We start from the raw sequence: 19134 nt of genomic DNA, 5'->3' as shown, positions 1-19134 counted from the left end.
GAGGATCGAGGGGTCCAGATATACTGGGTCATAAATATAAACATTCCTATGTGTTTCTCATGATCAATTAAGCTGAAAAACATATCAAGTTTGTATTTGTATCTCATGTGGTTCAAAAGTTAAAGCCGGAACCCTTTTCGGGCGGCGGCCATATTGGATTTGGCCGCCATCTTGGCCCCGAGGGTTGCTGGCTCCGGCGCCCTAGCTAAATCATTTCGGTATGACCTGAGCTACATCTGTGCCAAATTTGGCGCTTTTAGATGAATTTGCGCGAAAATGTGCTTAAGGCCCCCAACTAAAAACTAAAGTTCATTGAAAGTATTTTTTTATATTAAAAGATTGTTATTTAGCAAAAGCAGATAACTCCAACAGTTGTTTTTTGGCAAAAACATGAATACTGCGCACTGATTTGCTAAAACTGATCGGGTTGTGTTAACAAACAAGAAGGGTGCTTGTCGGTTTCTGCTGTAAAACTTGAACTCGCGATGCCTTGACAGTGGACAATAGGCTTTTGTGCCTAAACGTGTTTAGGGTTCAGTCAATCTTGTTACGCATCTATTTCAGATGAGATTAACGTTACAAAGACACACCGGCAGACAGTATTGCGAGTAAACGAAAATGCGTGCTTTTGACGGACGTTACTTGAGGACGTTGAGAGTTTCAAAATAAAGGTAACTCATATTGATATTTTACGTGTGGCATCGATGTAGCCTGACTTCGTCATACTCATATTCTAGTCAGAATGTGAGTCTGATTCTGCTCCATAGAGATTTGATTATGGGGCGTGTCTCAACCGAACCAGGAAAAAAAAAAACTCTGCACTCAATTGGATAGACCTACAACCAATCAGAGCAACGGAGTAAATGACGCATGTTCTTCATTCATATTTTCAACCAACAAAATGTCGCGGCTCTCTGTTCCTCTTTTAAAATTAATGCGCTGTCGATTTCTTCTATAACAGACGCGATGGCGGAATCTACACATGATGTTTCATAAACAAAGTTCGGGAGGAGCACGTACAAATAATCAATCCAATATCAACTTGTCATCAAAAAACACCATGTCTAACGTTACCGAGGAAGCATATTCACTCTGTCAACTTACCTAACACTCATTGACAGTTCTTCAGCATCCCTCCACCACCCCGAATCCTCACTCTTGTCTTGTTCTCTCACAACCAGGAGTATGGCTACCGAGCCCACAGCCCTCTCCTCGGACAGCACGTCATATGCACATATCTGACTTATTTGTGTGAACTCGTGAAATCTCATATAAGCATTTATTCTATCTGACTTAGAGTGAAATCTCAATTCTCCAGCTGCAGTCGTCTTTGTTGTAAACTAATTCAAATCAAGCGCTCTTTGTTGACGTGGGTGATTACGTAACCGCAGATCATCTGTCCATCATCGATTAAAGCCCGCCCTGGCAATTTGATTGGCTCAGCCTTTTGGGAGCCGGGCATAATTACTCCTCAACGGATCGAGTCCAGACCGAACTTCCCGACCAAAAAATGTTGTGGGCGGGGTTCGGGCTGGCACCCAGGCTAGCATCGATGCATCGTATCGTTAGAGGTTTGATCGATGCATCCATATCGATGTGTTGTTCCACCCCTAGGTGCCAATATTAGTGGAGGGCACTGTATATGCACGTCATAAACGCTGTTTTTTGTGTTGTATTTTTAGGTTTAGTGTTAAAAATGACAGTGTGAATGCTAAGCGAACCAGGACTAAATGTATCTTTAGGTCCGGACCAAAAGAACCCAGAGAACAGAACTACTAGTGTGTGAACACATTCTTAGTGTCTTCTCTTATTAGGGCTCAAAAGGTTTATTCAAGAAACAGATCATTTAATGAAGACCCCTAAATTTTCCTTCAGTAAGCTTCCATTTTACACCCCGTCTCATTCCCTATTTAAATGGAGCATTTGTGCAGTGTTTGTTCAGGGCAGACCTTTTTAAATCTCAGCTGTCGAGGTCACCCATTTAAAAGAATTTCAACTTAGAGGATTAGAGGTTTTGTGGAACTGTTTGTGTGCCCTGTATTGTAGTGACAGAAAGAAATATGTTATTGTTTGTGGAGTTTTAGAATATTACATTTAGGCCATATACATTCTTTCATTTATTTCTTTATTTAACTTTTTATATCAAGCTCCAATCCTATTTTGATTTATTGATTTGTAATTAAGTTACATGCAGCATAATTTCATAATGTTCTCATACTACTTCATAGTATAATATTATGACTGTTGTGATTTGTCAAAAGTGACGTGACCTTAAAGTAATCTGACTATGTGAATTTGTGTGGTGTCTTACTCGTTGTTGTTTATACAAGGCTTATTTATATTGATCAAGCTGTATGCTCCACCTGCCTTGCTGACAGAAATAAACTCATGATATGGATTGATGCATTGCTGCCATCTAGAGGCATGGAGTATAATTTCTATCTGCATCCAGCCCTCTAATATAGTGTTTTAATATAAATCAGGTTTGTCTTGTGAGTGATATCATATATATTTAAATATAGTAATTAGAATTTTAATTGAAAAAAATACAATGGTAAAAATAACATTTTAGTTAATTATTAATGATTATATTGTAACCATTTTAACATGTTAATATAGCTTCACAAAGCTATTATATCAATTAAACATATACAATAAAATCTATAGCTCAGACACATGATAGATCAAGTTGAGACGGAACAATTAAACAGTTAAAAAAACCGAGGAATAATGAGACAACTAATAACTAGGTGATTTTAATTATATTTGAGTTATTTTATATGTTATGATTTATTGTTGCATGTGTGTGTGTGTGTGTATACAGCTCTGAAAAAAAAAATTAAGAGAACACTGCAAAATTAGCAGTTTCCCTGGATTTATATTTATATGTATCTGTTTGAGTTAAATAAACATTTTGATTTATTCTTCAAACTACTGACAACATTTCTTCCAAATTTCAAATAAAAACATTGTCATTTAGAGCATTTATTTGCAGAAAATGATAACTAGTCAAAATAACGAAAAAATATGCCATGTTTTCAGACCAAGTTTATATTCATTTTTAAACAACAAAATACTAATGTTTAACTTACGAAGAGTTCAGAAATCAGTATTTGGTGGAATAACCATGCGTTGGGTGACTTTGTCACACCTGGTGAAAAAATTAAAGCAGCTTGTCTTTATTTAATGGCTGGTGACCCTCTTGCTTACATTCCAGAGGTTTTCGTGGGGTTCAGGTCTGGAGATTGTGATGGCTTTGACAGGGTCTTGTTCTGGTGGTCCTCCATACACACGTTGATTGGCCTTGGCTGTGTGGATTGCAGCATTGTCCTGCGGGAAAAAACAATCCTTCCAGTTGGGGAACATTGTCAGAGTAGAAAGAAGCTGTTTTTCTTTCAGGATAATCTTGTATGTGGCTTGAGTTATACATCCTTCGCAGACGTATCTGCCCGATTCTAGCCTTACTGAAGAACCACCAGATCATCACCAATCCTCCACCAAATTATACCGTGGGTGCAAAAGACTGTGGGTTGTAGGCCTCTCCAGGTCTCGGTCTAAACATTAGAGGACCAGCTGAAAACTGGACTCATCAGAGAAGATCAGAATCAGGCAGATTTGTCTTTGTGAAGGACATGTGACTCAAGCAATGTACAATGTTTTCCTGGAAGAAAACATGATTCTTTTTGCTCTGACAATGTTCCTATACTGATTTCTGAACTCTTCCTAAGTTAAAACATTAGTATTGTGTTGTTAAAAATTAATAGATAAATATACAGATACATATACATGATAAATCCAGAGAAACGGCTAATTTTGCGGTGGTCTCTTCATTTTTTTCCAGAGCTATATAAATGAGAGAGAGAGAGAGAGTTTGTTGGTATTGTTAATAACAATAATATAACTTTTTTTATTGATTTAAAAATGGCTCCTAAAAAGCAATCAAATCCTCCTCAGCCCCTCTCCATATTTTCAGCGGTGTCTACTCTCCACCATTCACCTTTTAGAGATGTCCTACTGCAGAGCCTATGAGCTCATCAAGCAACGTCGCCATGGTTACGGCTGCTGTTGCGGCTCAGAAATAAGATGGCTGGTGTTTTTCCCCCCTTTCCTTTTTGTATGAATGAACCAGAGCAGCTTTGCCTTCACTCTTTTTTTTCTTCACACTGACTCTCTAATCCAATCCCCCGTCCTCCAGTCCGCAGCCAAGCAGGATAGTTAGTGATTTCAGCTGATGAGCAAGCAGACGGGCATAGGACGGTGTGAGGAAGAGGTTAGCACAAGGCCTTCATCCTCAAATGTACCTGAGCTGAACCTGCTGAAGGGCCTCAGTCGATAAGGGAAGAGGAGTATTTACTATTTAGTAGATTTACTATTTTACTTGTTTTGTTGACAGTGGGCTATTGAATTGCATTGCCCACACATACTTACACTAACACTAATAAATAATATTAATACTAATGCTGCTAGTACTTTATTATTTAATAAAAATTTACGTTTGGCGTTTTTATTATTATTTTTTTTTTCAGCAGTGATACATTAAATTAATCTATAGTGACATTTAAGAAACTTAAGACAACTTTTTTTAACATTGGTAATAATGATAAATGTTTCTTGAGAAGCAAATCAGCATATTAGAATGATTTCTGAAGGATCATGTGACACTGAAGACTGGAATAATTATGCTGAATCAACACAGGAATAAATTACATTTTAAAATATATTAAAATAGAAAATTTAAATTGTACTGATATTTTACAATTTGGATTTTAATAGAAAAAAACCTGTTTCAAATAAATGCATCATTTAGTGAACATTAGAGAAATCTTTCAAAATATTACTGTCCCTAAACTTTTGAACAGTAGTGTACAAAAAATACAAAGCTAGTAATAATTGTGTCATGTGTTTATACGCTAGAAGATGAACAATTTTCCTGTTCTGACTTGTTTCATGTATTGAACTGAGACCCATAGTAGCACTATTGTACCACTAGATGGTATGTTAGGATTATACTCATTGTAAAATGATCAAAACTAAATATCAGTGATTAGAAACATTAGACATTATTCATACTTTAATATGTCTATGTAGCCTATATATTGTTTGTAGGTGTGTATTTGTAGCAATTATTCTCTGAACAAGTTCAGAAATTTCAAAACGACTCTCTCCATTGAATCAGCTTAAATGTATCAGCTATTGTGGATTATATTGTGATGTTCTTGCTAGATATATTGTTACAGTTTCACTTTATTTTACAGCACATGCACTTACATGTACTTACAGTGTACCTAAGAATGAACTGGGTAACATAAGGTATCTACATGGGTTAAGGATAGGTTTTGGGGTAGGTTCAAGGTTACTAGCTAGTTATTACACAGTTATTATAATTACTATAATATGTACATGGGGAACTGAAATGTAAAATAAAGTGCTACCATGATTACTACAAGAAAGCACATATGTTGTGTTTGTGACATTTACATATGGGTAGGTAGGTATAAATACATGACTAGAACAAAACCATTGGTAGAGTTAATATTCTGAAACTGGGGAGGTTCGGAGCCTCTGTTACATTTGATTAAAAAGAAGAAGAGATGGATTAACTTTCTACTATAAATCGCTGTAAAATGAGTCCCTCCAACTTTTAATGCTGACTCACAGAGGTCATGTTCACAGCATGTTGTGTCACACCCCCTCTTGCTTGTTGTTAGCCTTTAGCCTCTGTAACGCCTTCTTGCACGAAGTTTTGTGCTGTGGTCACATTCTCTCTCATTTTAATTGCAGAGGGGGTGGGAGCAGCTTGAAGGGAAGGCATTGGTGTTTTGTCATGCTTAGTTGACCTCTAACCTCCTCCTCCTCTTGATTTTAAATCAACACAAAACTATCATGAGTCCCCTGCATTCAAGTTCAATTATTATTGGGATATCAACTAGGTTTGTCAAAAATACCAAGTTACTTAAGTGCATCTTAATAGATAAGTTTTGTTTGTGGTTATGCCATTGTAGAAATGCAATATTCACTGTCAGCCATGATTAGTGTATTTAAAGAGCGAAAGCGACCAATAATAGAGGGTTACCAAGATAAAGGGAGTTGTTTTTTTGTCATGTGATCTTTACGTGATGACCCACTACATGCAAACTAATTTGCTTGTGATTACATTTTCTGTCAAGGTACCCTTGTTAGTATAATTATACATAAGCATTAAGTAATATTAATTGCTATATTTACCATAGGGTTTGGTTTGAGACTAGTTGTTTGTAATCATGCATCATTTACTGTTATTACTATAGAGAGTCCATGTAACGTGTAACAAGGATACTGTGTAAAATAAAGTGTTACCATTTTATTATTATACTACTGAGACAACTGGAGTCTTCATCTTATGTGATATTTCATGATTTCAAGCTTTTTATATTAAGTTGGATACATTTGTGTGCATAATGATTCACAAATTATGTTATTCAAAGGCATTTGGTCATTCAGCTCTCTCCAGCTGTTCTGCATTTAAAGGGATACTTCATCCCCAAATTAAAAATCTCTCATCATTTATTTACCCTCATGCTGCTGTCCCAGATGAATATGATTTTCGTTCTTCTGTGGAACCCAAACAGAGATTTTTTAGAAAAATATTCCATCTCTGCGAGTCCATAATGCAAGTGAATTGGTTGACTCTTCAAAAACAATGCAAAATGAACATGGCAGTAATCTATAGGACCCCAGTTGTTGGTTTGTGTAAGACTAAATACTAATATTTGTAACTTTTTACACTGTAAACCTTCTTGCCAACTGTCAGCACTTTTTGAGTGATTTTCACATCACGCTTCACAACGTGCCGATGTTTGCTGGCAGTTGGTTGGAAGTGATTGTTTATAATATTAACATTTAAAATATTAGTATTTTTCTACCACACCTGTCGTTTTGTTTCAGAACACCATTACCATTGTGTTCATTTTGATTGGTTTGAAGCTCCAGCTTTGAGGGACCCATCCATTTGCAATAAATAGACTCAAAAAGAGAGATACTTTTCTAAAAAATCTCTGTTTGTGTTCCATAGAAGAACGAAAGTCATAGCATGAGGGTAAGTAAATGACGAGGGAATTTTAATTTTTGGGTCCAGTATCCCTTTAATGTCATTACAATGTCTAAATAAATACAATTGTGTCCTGATGGAGTAGTGTAGAGTAGAGTAGTGAAGTAGTGGATGAGTTTTACAATTCTTTGTTTATTCAGTTTTACACATTTCTCTGTTTTATAATTGAACAGAACAACTACTCTTGTACAATTAGCATAGAACTAAAGCAGGTCGTGGGGAAGATGGAGAAGATACGCACTTGTTTTAAACATTTTTATTTTACATGTTATTCTAGGACACCTGCTATGATCTGCATGTGTTTTCCATTCAGTCTTTAATTTCCTTTATGAACCCTGCTATTATTTCCTTTTCTCCCCATCTTTCTTTTCCATCCACGCTAACTCGCTCTCAATCGCACTCGAAACACGCACGCTCACGTAGAGCCTCTGCCGTGCGCTCACACACTCGATCGCTTGCTCTGCTGCTCTCCTGCCTCCCCCCTCACTCACACATACACTCTCTCACACACACCCCTTTCATAAGGTGCTGGCAGCAGCAGTGTTAGCAGCAGCAGCGACGGCAGCAGCATTGAAAGAGGAGGGAGCCTCGGAGACAAGATGTAGTCGCGTGAATGAGCATGTAGCCTCGCAGCCGCCGTCCTCCTTCACTGTGGAATTACGGAACAAAAGAGGAGGACCATTCTTCCGCATCTGCAGTTTCCATTTTTTCCACCTTCCCCCTCGTCGTGGTTTTTCTGCCTTCCCCTCGCCCGTGTCGTCGTTTTCGACGGAGGCTAGTGGCAGAGCTGGAGACGAGGGAGGCTGACAAGGGCTTGTCTGCGGACTGAGATCACCAAAGCTTCGAGGTCACCTCAGAGGCCGTTCTCGCCTTTCTTCTTTTTTTCCCTCCCCCTTTGCATTTTCTCTTTTCCAGGCAGGCCTTTTGTTTTTCAGCGGACTTGTCCGAGGGGCTGCCGCCATCGTGCTGAATTGGGCTATTGTTGGACAGGCAGGCCTCTCTCTTTCTCTCGCTCTCTCTCTCGCTCTCTCTCTCTCTCTCTCTCTCCCTCTCTCTCTCTCCCTCCCTCTCTCTCTCTCTCTCTCTCTCTCTCTCTCCCTCCCTTCACTATACCCTATCTTCCCTCCCTCCTCTATCTTCCTTCATCACTCCATCCTTTCATCGTGATGCACCTTGCTTAAACTCATATGTGTGTTTGGTACACACGCATTGTCCGGAATTGTCTTTGCGCTGCTTCACGTTTTCCTTCTTGTCCCACCCTGCCGTCCCCCTCTTCTCCCATCCCCGCAGTGCCTGGCGATGTAATGTGCCCTTCGTGGCACACGAATCCGGATGTTTGGCAGGGGGTCGGTGGGATTTGTTCCAGCCAAGGGTGATGCCTCAGAGGACAGCCCATCCCAGCGCTCCCACGCCCACCTCCAACCACTGAGCACGCCCGCCTGCGCCGCCACGTGTCACCCCCTGTTCGCGTGCGTACGTGCGCGTATGTGTGTATATGCGTACGCACGGGTGCATGTGCGAGAGCGCCCTTACCATGACTCTGGCCTGATACCTGGACTGGGGTGTCCCCTGCCAATGTGGGGGAGGGACTGAACCTCAGGTTACTCCCCACCCCCCTCCCTCCCCTTACCCTCTTCCCTCCCCCCTCCCCCTTCCCCCTTCTCCCCGCCACGGGTAACCTGCCGGCATGAAGAAGACCCGCAGCACCAACTTCAGGCGGGCCTGGCCCAGCTCTGATCTATCGGAGCGGGCCTTAGAGCGCATCCGCACTCGCAGTGAGAAGGACTACCACCACCATAAGCACTTTCCACCGCCCCCTCCTTCAACCCACATCTCCCCTTCTCCGAGGGGCTACATGACACCAGGTGGGTCCCCCAGGACCTCTGATTCACCTTGGACCAGAGGTTGTAAATCAAGGTTCCTCAAATCCGGTGCTGAAGGGCCACTGCCCTGCAGAGTTTAGCTCAAACCCTGATCAAACTGACCTACCTGTAATTTTCCAGTAACTCCGAAGACCTTGACTAGCTTGCTCAGGTGACTTTAAGTAGGATTGGATCTAAACTCAGCAGGGCAGGGGCACTCTAGGGGTGGATTTGAGGAACCCTGCCTTAAATGTTTGTTAGCCTAGCATATTAGTAACCTTCCATTCTCCATCAATGTGTCTTGTTTAACTGGGCATGTAAGGTTTCTGTATTTGATGTGCCGATTGAAGAGCTTTTGAAGCAGTCTATAGAGGTGAAGCAATCACAACAACATGAGGAAAGAAAAGGATGAATCAAGCATGCATCCTCCATTTTGGTCCCAGCAAGGGTTTTACAGCATTAAGTTTGTAGCATCATGAATAACAATTCTGGCAGCTGCTTTTCCTGTTGTATGAGTGTTATGAGAGAGATTGTGATATGGCCCTAGGATTCATGGTTGCTTTTCTCCATTTTGCTTGTGAGTCTTCTGTGATTGTCTGTAATATTGAGCTGGAGAGCTGGTCAGACCTGTAGAGGAGCACAATTGTGAAATGGGAAGATGACACATCTCATTTATAAACCAATTGATCTATAGTTGAGGTAAAGAAACTTTCCACTGAAGTTGGTGCTAATACATATATGTCAAAAGCAATTTATATATGCTTGTATGTTTGTCTAGCCAAGCCATGTGTGTGTTATGTTTATGAGGTGTGAGTTAGCAAAGAGGCTGTGAAAAGGAAGAAATCTTTAAGTTTTCTTAGCTTTAAGCGCACTGGGCAACACTCACAAATAGGATATTTTTTGGTGTCCCATTATGTTTTTGTAAACCATTTTAGGCACATATTCCATGTTTGGTTGAAAGAATTATTAGATATTTTGATAAAATATTATGTAATGTTAGATTAAGCCTGTCCCACCCCAGAGGTCTTGACCTTCTTGAATGTATGCAACTATTAAAAGCATACAGCTGTCATAATTTTAATCGGCTGAATAGAAGTTCAATTTAATCTTTTTAAATTTAACTAATTTTATTCACCATTTTCTACAGTATGACATGAAGACAAGTAAATTACCACAAATTGTAGTCACAGCAGCCATAAAATGTAAACATTCAACCCTGTTACTAAAACTATTATGAGAATAACGATCAGACAAATATTGTTTTTGGGAAATAAAGTCATCCTAAACCACTTTACTGAGTGGTAGCTTAATATAGGCAAAATATGCACCACTATTACCCATTCAGCTGTAGTGATTTGATACATTTTATTTTTAATTTAATTTTGAGGTTTATTTAATGTTTATTGCTTTATACATATACACTATATTTGTTTTATACTGCTTTTGTCACAATCTTTGGTAACAGGGTTGAAAAATTAGAAATCCTATGTAAAATACACCATTCATATAAATTGTAATTTGACCTTCTGAGACTGACAATCATCATTTTATGTAGGTTAAGTTCCTCTTTCTCTGACCATTTGCTGAAAAAGTATTCTTCACTTCATTGGACCCTATTTTGTACCCCATGGAAAGTGCCACAAAGCAGACTAGTTTTCACCAGATATGGTTTAAATTGTCTGTACTGAGGCAGATACAAGTGTCTACACCTTGATTATCACGTTTTTTTTTTTTTTTCAGGTCTCACTTTTTTAATGTGGCAATTCCTTTACAGTTAAGTGATTTAGAGGCTGACATTTTGCCATCTGTCCCTTTGTTCTTTAAAGGGAAAGATCACCTATTAACATGGTATTCCAAACCTGTGTTTTTTTTTTTCACCACAGAACACAAAAGGAGATGTTTAGAGAATTTTTGAGCTGCACTTTTCCATCACTGTGGCTGTCAAGTGACATATGATAGTTTTGCATCAAAAACAGATTTACAACCCAGGCTCAGTGCAAAAACGTGGCTGAGGCAACAGTTTTGCAAAATATGTTGCTTACACAATTTGCAACACTTTTAAATGTTTGAAAGGAATGTCCAGTGAGTGGAGCTAAAGTAATGTTCAGTTTGGTCTAAAACAGATGACCGTGAATATGGAAATATTTAATTATGTTGGTGGTTGTACATATCGCGTTAGTTCGGAAATATACTCTTTCTCCGCCATTGACAGAATTTTCCTGCTTTGTTTTCACTATTATATGGTAGAGGGTGCTATTACGCAACTTCTGAAAGAGTAGAGAATCTCCGAATCAAAACACGGGCAAAAAAGGAGCAGAAACAAGCGGTAAAAGCTTTGCTTGTGTACGTTGTAGTCTTTGACAAAAATAGGGGGTGTCAAAGACTGTCGATTTTTCTCAGCTTTTTGTTCAAAATGTTGCTTTTTTTATGAACCTTACCCACATTCAAGTGTTGTTAAAAAAAGGAATGCATGAAGCTAGACTAAAACTTTTTTTAAAAGCAGAGTCTCTGTTCTTTCGTTTGACATATTGGATGTTCAGATATTCATATCACAAAATATTCTGGGGGCCATGACATTTTTGTGAAAATGATCAAAAACACTGGTGGTGGCTGGCAACTTTTAAATTAAAAAACGCTGTTGGGGAAAGAGTTAAATGTGCAGTGAGTGGTGGTAAATGGTTAATGCTCTATTACATTTGAAATTAACCTACCCCCTATAAACCCTACCCTAAACTGATAGTGTTAACAATAGCAAACATGAGATAAAAAAGCATGCCATGTTCTTTTATCGTAACTCGTGTTTCAAAGGACTTGTACTCCGCATTGCAAGTACAGTGTTGTACCAGACGAGCTACTCAGCCATACATATGGAGCTGGTTATGTGATGCGAACTGCTGGCACTATAAAAGTGTTTTGAGGTCCGAACATAGTATTGTACAAGGAACCATGCAAAAATAAGTCTTTATTAATCGATAATCTGCTCCTGTAATAATAATTTGTGTGAAAAACAGATTTTGTAATAAAAACACAGATAACTGCAGCATACAGTACATGGATCAGTGCAGCAAAAATACCTTGTGTCTTTCTCAGGAGGGCGTCATTTTACCAACCAGCTTTACAGTGTGCCCAACTACAGTAGGTGTCAAGATTATCTTTAAAACTGTGCGACTTTTACTTGTCAGTCCAGGGTAATCACTGTATACAGAGTACAGACTAATATAAATCCTTGCCTAACCTCATGGGTCTTACTACAAGTAAAGTTAGCTTACTGTGCTTACCACCCTTTTTACAATGAGACCAGCTGCATACAATGAGCTGTGTTCTTATTATTGTCCTAAATTTACCTGCTTGTAATTATTTTAACATTAGACGAATACTAATAAAATTATGCTATACATAAGTATATGATTTCTAATGCATGGCATTGATTTATAAGTATTATAAATATATGCCTTCAATTTACAGTCTAAGTACTATAAAAAATAAGTAAGTTTTGTGTTTTTAGCATTTTTAATTGAGTATTTTTTGTGGAAACCATGATACATTTTCTTCCAGGAATCACTTTTGTCACTTTTGATTCTCATTGTTCTCTATGTGTCTGTGGAAACTTTTGCTGTGTCCTACATTACAAGCAAAACCAACATCTTATAAAACGTGTTCCTACAAAAAATAAAAATTCTCCCAGTGCAAAATTTAGTTTTTAATATTAGTGTGAATTTCAATTCACATCCCACTTTTACTTCTGTAATGTGACGTACTTCCATAGGACAGGATATTCCATGAAAAAAGTTTGAGTTTTATGCATTAGGAATTGATAGGATGGTGAAAAGTGGGTGTTTCATACCAAAATGAATTGCAATGAATATGAATTTGATAAAACAATGAAATATAATCGGTTTACATTATCTAAAAGCCTGCCTGATCTAGGCGATGTAAGCGGAAAAGGAAAGTCTATTTAGAGTTATATAGAGTTTTGATAAAATTAGTTCTGGAACTAACAATAGTTGAATAATCCTTTGGTTAATTTACCAATAAATAATAACCATAAATAATCTATGGATGAACTTTTACCTAATGATATTATTTATCCCAAAAGATAAGATTTCCGCAGTGTAGGCCTGGAAAGATGTTTACTATGGCTGCATTCACTGTCACTTTTTGGGATTTACAGCAGCGATTGTTTACAAGTGTGAATCCTGAAATGTTTTGTTCATTCTGGAGATTAAAGACCAAACAGCTGAAGTCACAACTACATTCTAACTAACTAACTACTAACCATAGCGACAGTATAAAACATGGCGGTGTCCATAAAACCGTGAAGTTTTACCACGATTGACAGCGCATAGTTAAATAAATGAGTCCAATCGAGGCGCTAGTTCATCCATTAGATATTTTAAACAACCAACGTTAAGTGCTAAATGTTAAATTGTAACCAGTTGCAGAGAGATTTAGTGTTTAGTTGCTGTGTCCCGCAACCTTGCACACACCGCAGCTTGTATAAAACAGAATGCTTTTTAAGCGCAGCCGTATTAAGCACAAAATATGTTTAAATATAATGACGATTACGTCAACGCGTTGTTCCAGCCCTAGATCAAATATTTCAAAGCCAATCCAATTTTTTCTGTTTTGCATAGTTTGCACCTATAAATCAATAAGAACATGTGCATTAAGAAAGTAAATAGTGTCAGTTCTGATTTGATGTTGACTAATGGTTTCATCTCGCTTGCCTGTTTTTCACTGAACCGTACTTAGTGGCACAAAGTAACTACACACGCTCGCACGTACGCACCGACCCAGCTGTGACAGAGTCCCTGATTTAGGTGTGGGAGAGGAACGAGGCCATGCTGGTGCAGTAATAGCCTGGCCTCTGTAGTAATGTGAGAGTGAGATAGAAGAGGCTCTGCTTGAATAAATCGTCGGTCTCCGCCTCCAGTCAGCTGATAGATTTGTAGAAATCATTCAGCCACTATGAGGAACTCAGTTAAGCCTTTGGGATATTTTTGCATTAATAATGACACACACATGCATGTGTGAAAGATGTGCGTGCCGTGCATGTCCTCATGTAGTGCCTCTTGCTTTCCCTGTTCCGACACACACACACACACACACACACACACACACACACACACACACACACACACACACACACACACACACACACACACACACACTACCTATTTTAATATAGACCATCTCATTATTTCCTCACAACACAGATTTGCTCTGTCGTTCCATTTTTTTCTCTCTCTCTCTTCTACACATACTATCACTCGTTGCACCAGGCTAAAAATATCCACCCCAGTTCTGGACATCCCAGATGCTGACATCACTAGTGGGACTGTATGCAGGATTTGCATGGGATGATTGAGAAGAGAATGAGAGCATGAGAGAGGGAGGGATGGTGAGCGATTGGGCCACGGAAATAGGACTGCAAGCTAACATACTGCATGCAGTGAAGATTCTGCATTGACCCCCATTTGAAGAAGTGTTCGTTTCTAGTCTGTCCTATATAGCGATATTTGACCTTTCCGTAAAGAACACCGGTCTCCATTTTGTGCCGGGCCTGAAGGTTACTAAATAAATCCTTACAGTAACATGGAGGACTGTGCATATAGTATGACTGTATCTTCATCACCTCCTTATTCAGTTAATGTGCTTGTAGTAGTGTTGGCTACGGAGTGAGACTGTTCTTGTCTTAAGATGAAAGTGGGTCAGCAGAGAGTCTGGGCCTAGTCTGAAGGGACCACCCTGAGTACTCGACTCTATCCACTCCCTCACTTTTCAGTTCCACTGGACCACTATACATTGTTGAGAATCAGGGACAACATTAACTTAAGAAATTAAAAGATTCTTCTATCATAGGATGAAGCTCAAAGTTTGTGTAACCGAGCTATGTGTTCCCATTGCTGTAGATAGATTCACTGGGTCGTAAGCCAACTTTTTGGTCTTCAGAAAAGAAAAACTGTGGTTGAGCACTCTTAGGTTTTTCCAGTTTCATCAAACTACTCTATACAATGAGGTCCATACTGTATATACTATATTTAACTTACTATGTTTTGCATACTGTATTTTGCAATTTTTCTTTATGACTAATCAAATTCAAATTTGTGACTGACCATGTTAACTCGTTTGTACAGAAGGTCATATTTCCTTACTTTAAATATTTTGCTTTCATTGAAGCCCAAAAGATTCTTTAGAACATTCTCAGATTGTGCTGGGATAACATGGATGATCAAGATTTCTCGAGCAATTGAAGCAAAAGGAGGACATGCCAAAATAATAAGAAATTGTGAAATTTCTATACAGTGTCTATATATACATACAAATTATGTTTTACTATATTTTTAATTTACAAAGTTGTCAATCAAAATGGACAATTATCTTTTTATGTAATATGTTTATTATAAATTATTTATCTGTGCACATCTTTTTTTGATTTTTTATTAATGTGCCATCGCAATCTTTAATCAAAAAACGTACCCTTTTGTCATCTCTTTTCTTCTCTGTGTTCCCTGACACAAGGGACATCGCAACAATAGCAAACGACCTCGCTCCAATGATCCACTCAATTCCCGATGGACAAAATAAATATCCCATTTTGGATATACGTCATAATGGGGAAGATGATAACAATTTCAGTTTCATGACAACCTTAAATTAGAAGAAAATAAAATGTAAATAGAAGTATTTTCACTTGTGGTTTTTTTAAAGTCAAATTAATTATTACTTTATTAAAACTTTATCCAGCCATGTTTTATTCCAGCAAAAGCTCCTCTTTTTTCTGTTAAAACCACCTGTTCATTTACTGTTCTTTTTGTTTCTGTTTTTTCTCTTTATCGCTCTTTTAGAGCAGTTTCTAGAAAAGTATTTTATTTACTATTCAGGATTATTGTGAAAGACATTGAATTGCTTGAGTTATTTATTAACTGGACAACGTATTTACTGTATACTTTTGTGATCAATCTGATTGCTATCCCATTGGGTATGTATGCACATGTACACTTGCCCACATAAATGTGTCTCTGCAATATAAATCAAATTTTGCAAACATTACAGAGTTGCCTGACACTGCTAATGTTAAGCACCAAAATTGTATGTTGAATCCTTCTATCCTCATTTGACAAGTCTTTGAATTTTGCACTTGCGCACCATACATGTATGTTGTCCATGACTGTGCTCGCTCATGTGTAGTTATGTTTTGGAAGTTTACATATGTTTCCTGACTCAAATATTTCTTGGAGGGCATTTGGTCTTTTAACTATCAGATACTTTACGATTTCTGCTACTCCATCCCCAGACTCTCTTCAGAGGATGGCCTGCTTTTGGCAAGGGCTACTCTTGCCCTGGCTAAATTTGGAATCCAGTGCCACAGCATCTGCGTCAGAGACAGATATCTCAGAATATCAGGATCAGAGGTTTTTATATGCCCTTTTTTATGTGCCTGTATGATGGGGGATTTTCTATAGAGACTTTTTCGCAATGTTTCTAAAATGAATAATGTTTTATGTATGCATTTATTTTGTCATGAAAGTGAAGGTGCGTGACTTTTAAGCAGCTTTATTAAAGTGCCCTTATTATGCTATTAGGTTGCTTATTTTGAGGTCTCCTATAGTACAACTATCAAACATTAAAAACTGCAATTTTCTCATAATATACATTGTAATATACATAATATACACTTCACCTAATTTCTCTCAGAGTCTGAAAACGGCTCGTTCGAAGATTAAGTCTCTCGAAACCCCTCCTTTTTTCGCGAGCCTACTGCTCTGATTGGTCAGACTGCCCAGTCTGTTGTGATTGGTCTACTGCTTACAACGGGTGTTGGAATTTTAGCTCCGGAGTAGAGCTGCACGATTAATCGTTAAATGATCGCATTCTTGATTCAAACACCTATGCGATCTCATTTCTAAATGACAACGATTCGCCTGTCTTTTAAACTCACACCAGAACCTTGAAATCTGCTTTTGTGCTGCTGCTGACCCAGAGAGAATCATGTATAGGTATGAAACGGCTTGTCTTTTCAAGCAAACACTTTCATTATTTCTGTTACGATCATTCATATTATCACAGAAGAACTGGTTTATATAGTTTTGAACACTGATGTCTACCGAAGCGATCAAAATAGAGCAAATCACCTTTTGAAAGTAACGTGACGCTTCAAATAACGATTTTATCAATTATATCAATACACCAGTAGATGGTGACAACTGACAAGTGACTGTTAAAACATGTATTTGTCATTGAATCATTAATTTAAGAGATTTGTTCAAAAATGCTGATTCATCCAGTAATGAAACAAGTGAAGTATTTATAAGTGAGTCATTGAATCATTCATTCAAACCGTTTTAAAAAAAATAATTCATTCAGATTAATTCAACGTTTTAAATAGACTGCAGCGATTTACATTTTGTCAGAACCTCTAATGAATTAAGTGTTATTTTGTTTAGTTGTCTGTTCAGAATCATGGGAGAATCGTGATCTCTGTTTGAAACAATTTTCAGTTTAACTAGAATCGTGCAGCTCTACACCAGAGGCTTCTTCAGCATTTGTATATGCAGTGATTCGAACAGTAATAATGGCATTGTTTTTTTCCCCATATCAATTCCAGCGTGAGTCCTCATCCTTTTAAAGTGCATACACTGTGGATTATAGCAGCACAGAAAACAGCATCTTCTCGACTCAATCCAAACACGAACCGAACTCTTCCAGGTCTCAGCTACAACTATAGTCAAAGTAGACGTTGATCGCGCGCAGCCAATGAAGACTATAGGCTGGCGTTATGTAAATTTATTACACTTTTACGTTGGTATGTAGCAGGAAGCGAGACTGGAATTGCTGACGACTCATTTCAGCAGTTCAGAATCGATTCTTTCTTTTAGGAGACGATCACTTTTATCTTTAAAACTTTGTTGACTTTTACATTCATAAAACAGCTATATTACACACTGCATGAAAGGTAATATTCAAAAAAGCTTAATAAATGTAATTTATTCTCATTATAATTCAGCTTTAAAAACAGTACATTTAAATGTAAACATTAACAGATATCCAAAATGATGTTTACATGGTCTACTACATGTATAGTTCTTTCTCAAGATCAGATAATCTGAGTGTAAATGTGGGTTGTTCAGGGGGCGGAACTCTGTTTTGGCACAAGCTAGCCAGACCAGTCAATAGCATAACATAGACTGCCATTGATTTTAGCTCTCGTGGTGACCTTGGCTGCTAATACACAAATAAATAAATAAAAAAACTTGATATTTTGGTCCAAGATTTCACATCCATATTCACTAGCATGTTTTATTGAAGTCGATATTTAAATCTAATGTTCAAAAGATAAAATGCTTCTTATATAAATTTCATACGGTGCTTGACGCATTACGCAGATTTGCAGAGTGAAAGTGTGTCAATGCAGTGGAGTGTAGTGGCCTACAGTCTGTATACTCTCATCTGAGGCAGTGCTAGGCTAAGCTAGCTGCAGCAGCAGCAGCACATTACCCCTGCTGGCCTAGCGCTCACAATATCTCTGCTTCTTATCATCAGACTTTATCCATTGGTGTAATGATGAATAAAAAGTATTCAGCCTAGTACACATGTAATGCCAAGAAAGACCCACCGCCGGTGGTTTAGAAAGTGTAAATGAGAATTAGAATGTAGAAGAGTAGCTCCGGGGAACTCTTTTGTTGTGTTTGAAATATTGCTACTGTACTAACAACATGAACATACTGTGAGCTACTATTAGTGGATGCCCAGCATTTTCTTTAAAGCTGAAAATGAATTTTATTGACATTGATTGTTCTGTTGTATGTTGAAAATCCATGTTTACAGAACAAAAACATACTTTGCTTATACAGTATGCCACATACTGAATTTCTTTCAAATGTAGTATGATTTTACGCAGAGAGTGGGTCTGACATTCTGCTTAGTACCCTGTAAATATTTTATTTTTACAGAAAAAAAAAGTATGCTACAATAAAACCACCTGTAAGTTACCTTACCATATAGTGTGACAAACTGTAAACACTGCATTTTATGTAATCTACTGTAAAACACTGTTAATGTATGACTTTTGCAAGTAAACAATGAAAACACTGTGTAAAGTTACAGTGGAAAACCAGTAAAAGGACATTCCCTGTCTGACACATATCACATATGATTATATTTTGTATAAATTATTTTGATTCT

General features: G+C 37.9%; 1 protein-coding gene across 2 annotated transcripts in view; it reads left to right on the top strand.

Annotated features, from left to right (window-relative positions):
• Positions 1 to 19134, top strand: part of stox2a (storkhead box 2a) — a 59376-nt gene that overhangs the window by 18253 nt on the left and 21989 nt on the right. The window contains exon 1 of one of the 2 annotated variants that reach the window (XM_081361790.1): positions 8745 to 8952. The exons of the other annotated variant lie outside the window; for it this stretch is intronic. Within the exon in view, the coding sequence (XP_081217916.1) occupies positions 8775 to 8952 (178 nt within the window). The 5' untranslated portion in view covers positions 8745 to 8774. Of the gene's footprint in view, positions 1 to 8744; positions 8953 to 19134 lie in introns of those variants that run through there. 2 annotated transcript variants of the gene reach the window in all.

This window comes from Scardinius erythrophthalmus (genome assembly GCF_964197995.2).
Source record: "Scardinius erythrophthalmus genome assembly, chromosome: 3".
In the NCBI taxonomy this organism is placed as follows: domain Eukaryota; kingdom Metazoa; phylum Chordata; class Actinopteri; order Cypriniformes; family Leuciscidae; genus Scardinius; species Scardinius erythrophthalmus.
The sequence above is the reverse complement of the archived record's forward strand: the minus strand, read 5'-3'. Positions and strand labels throughout refer to the sequence as shown.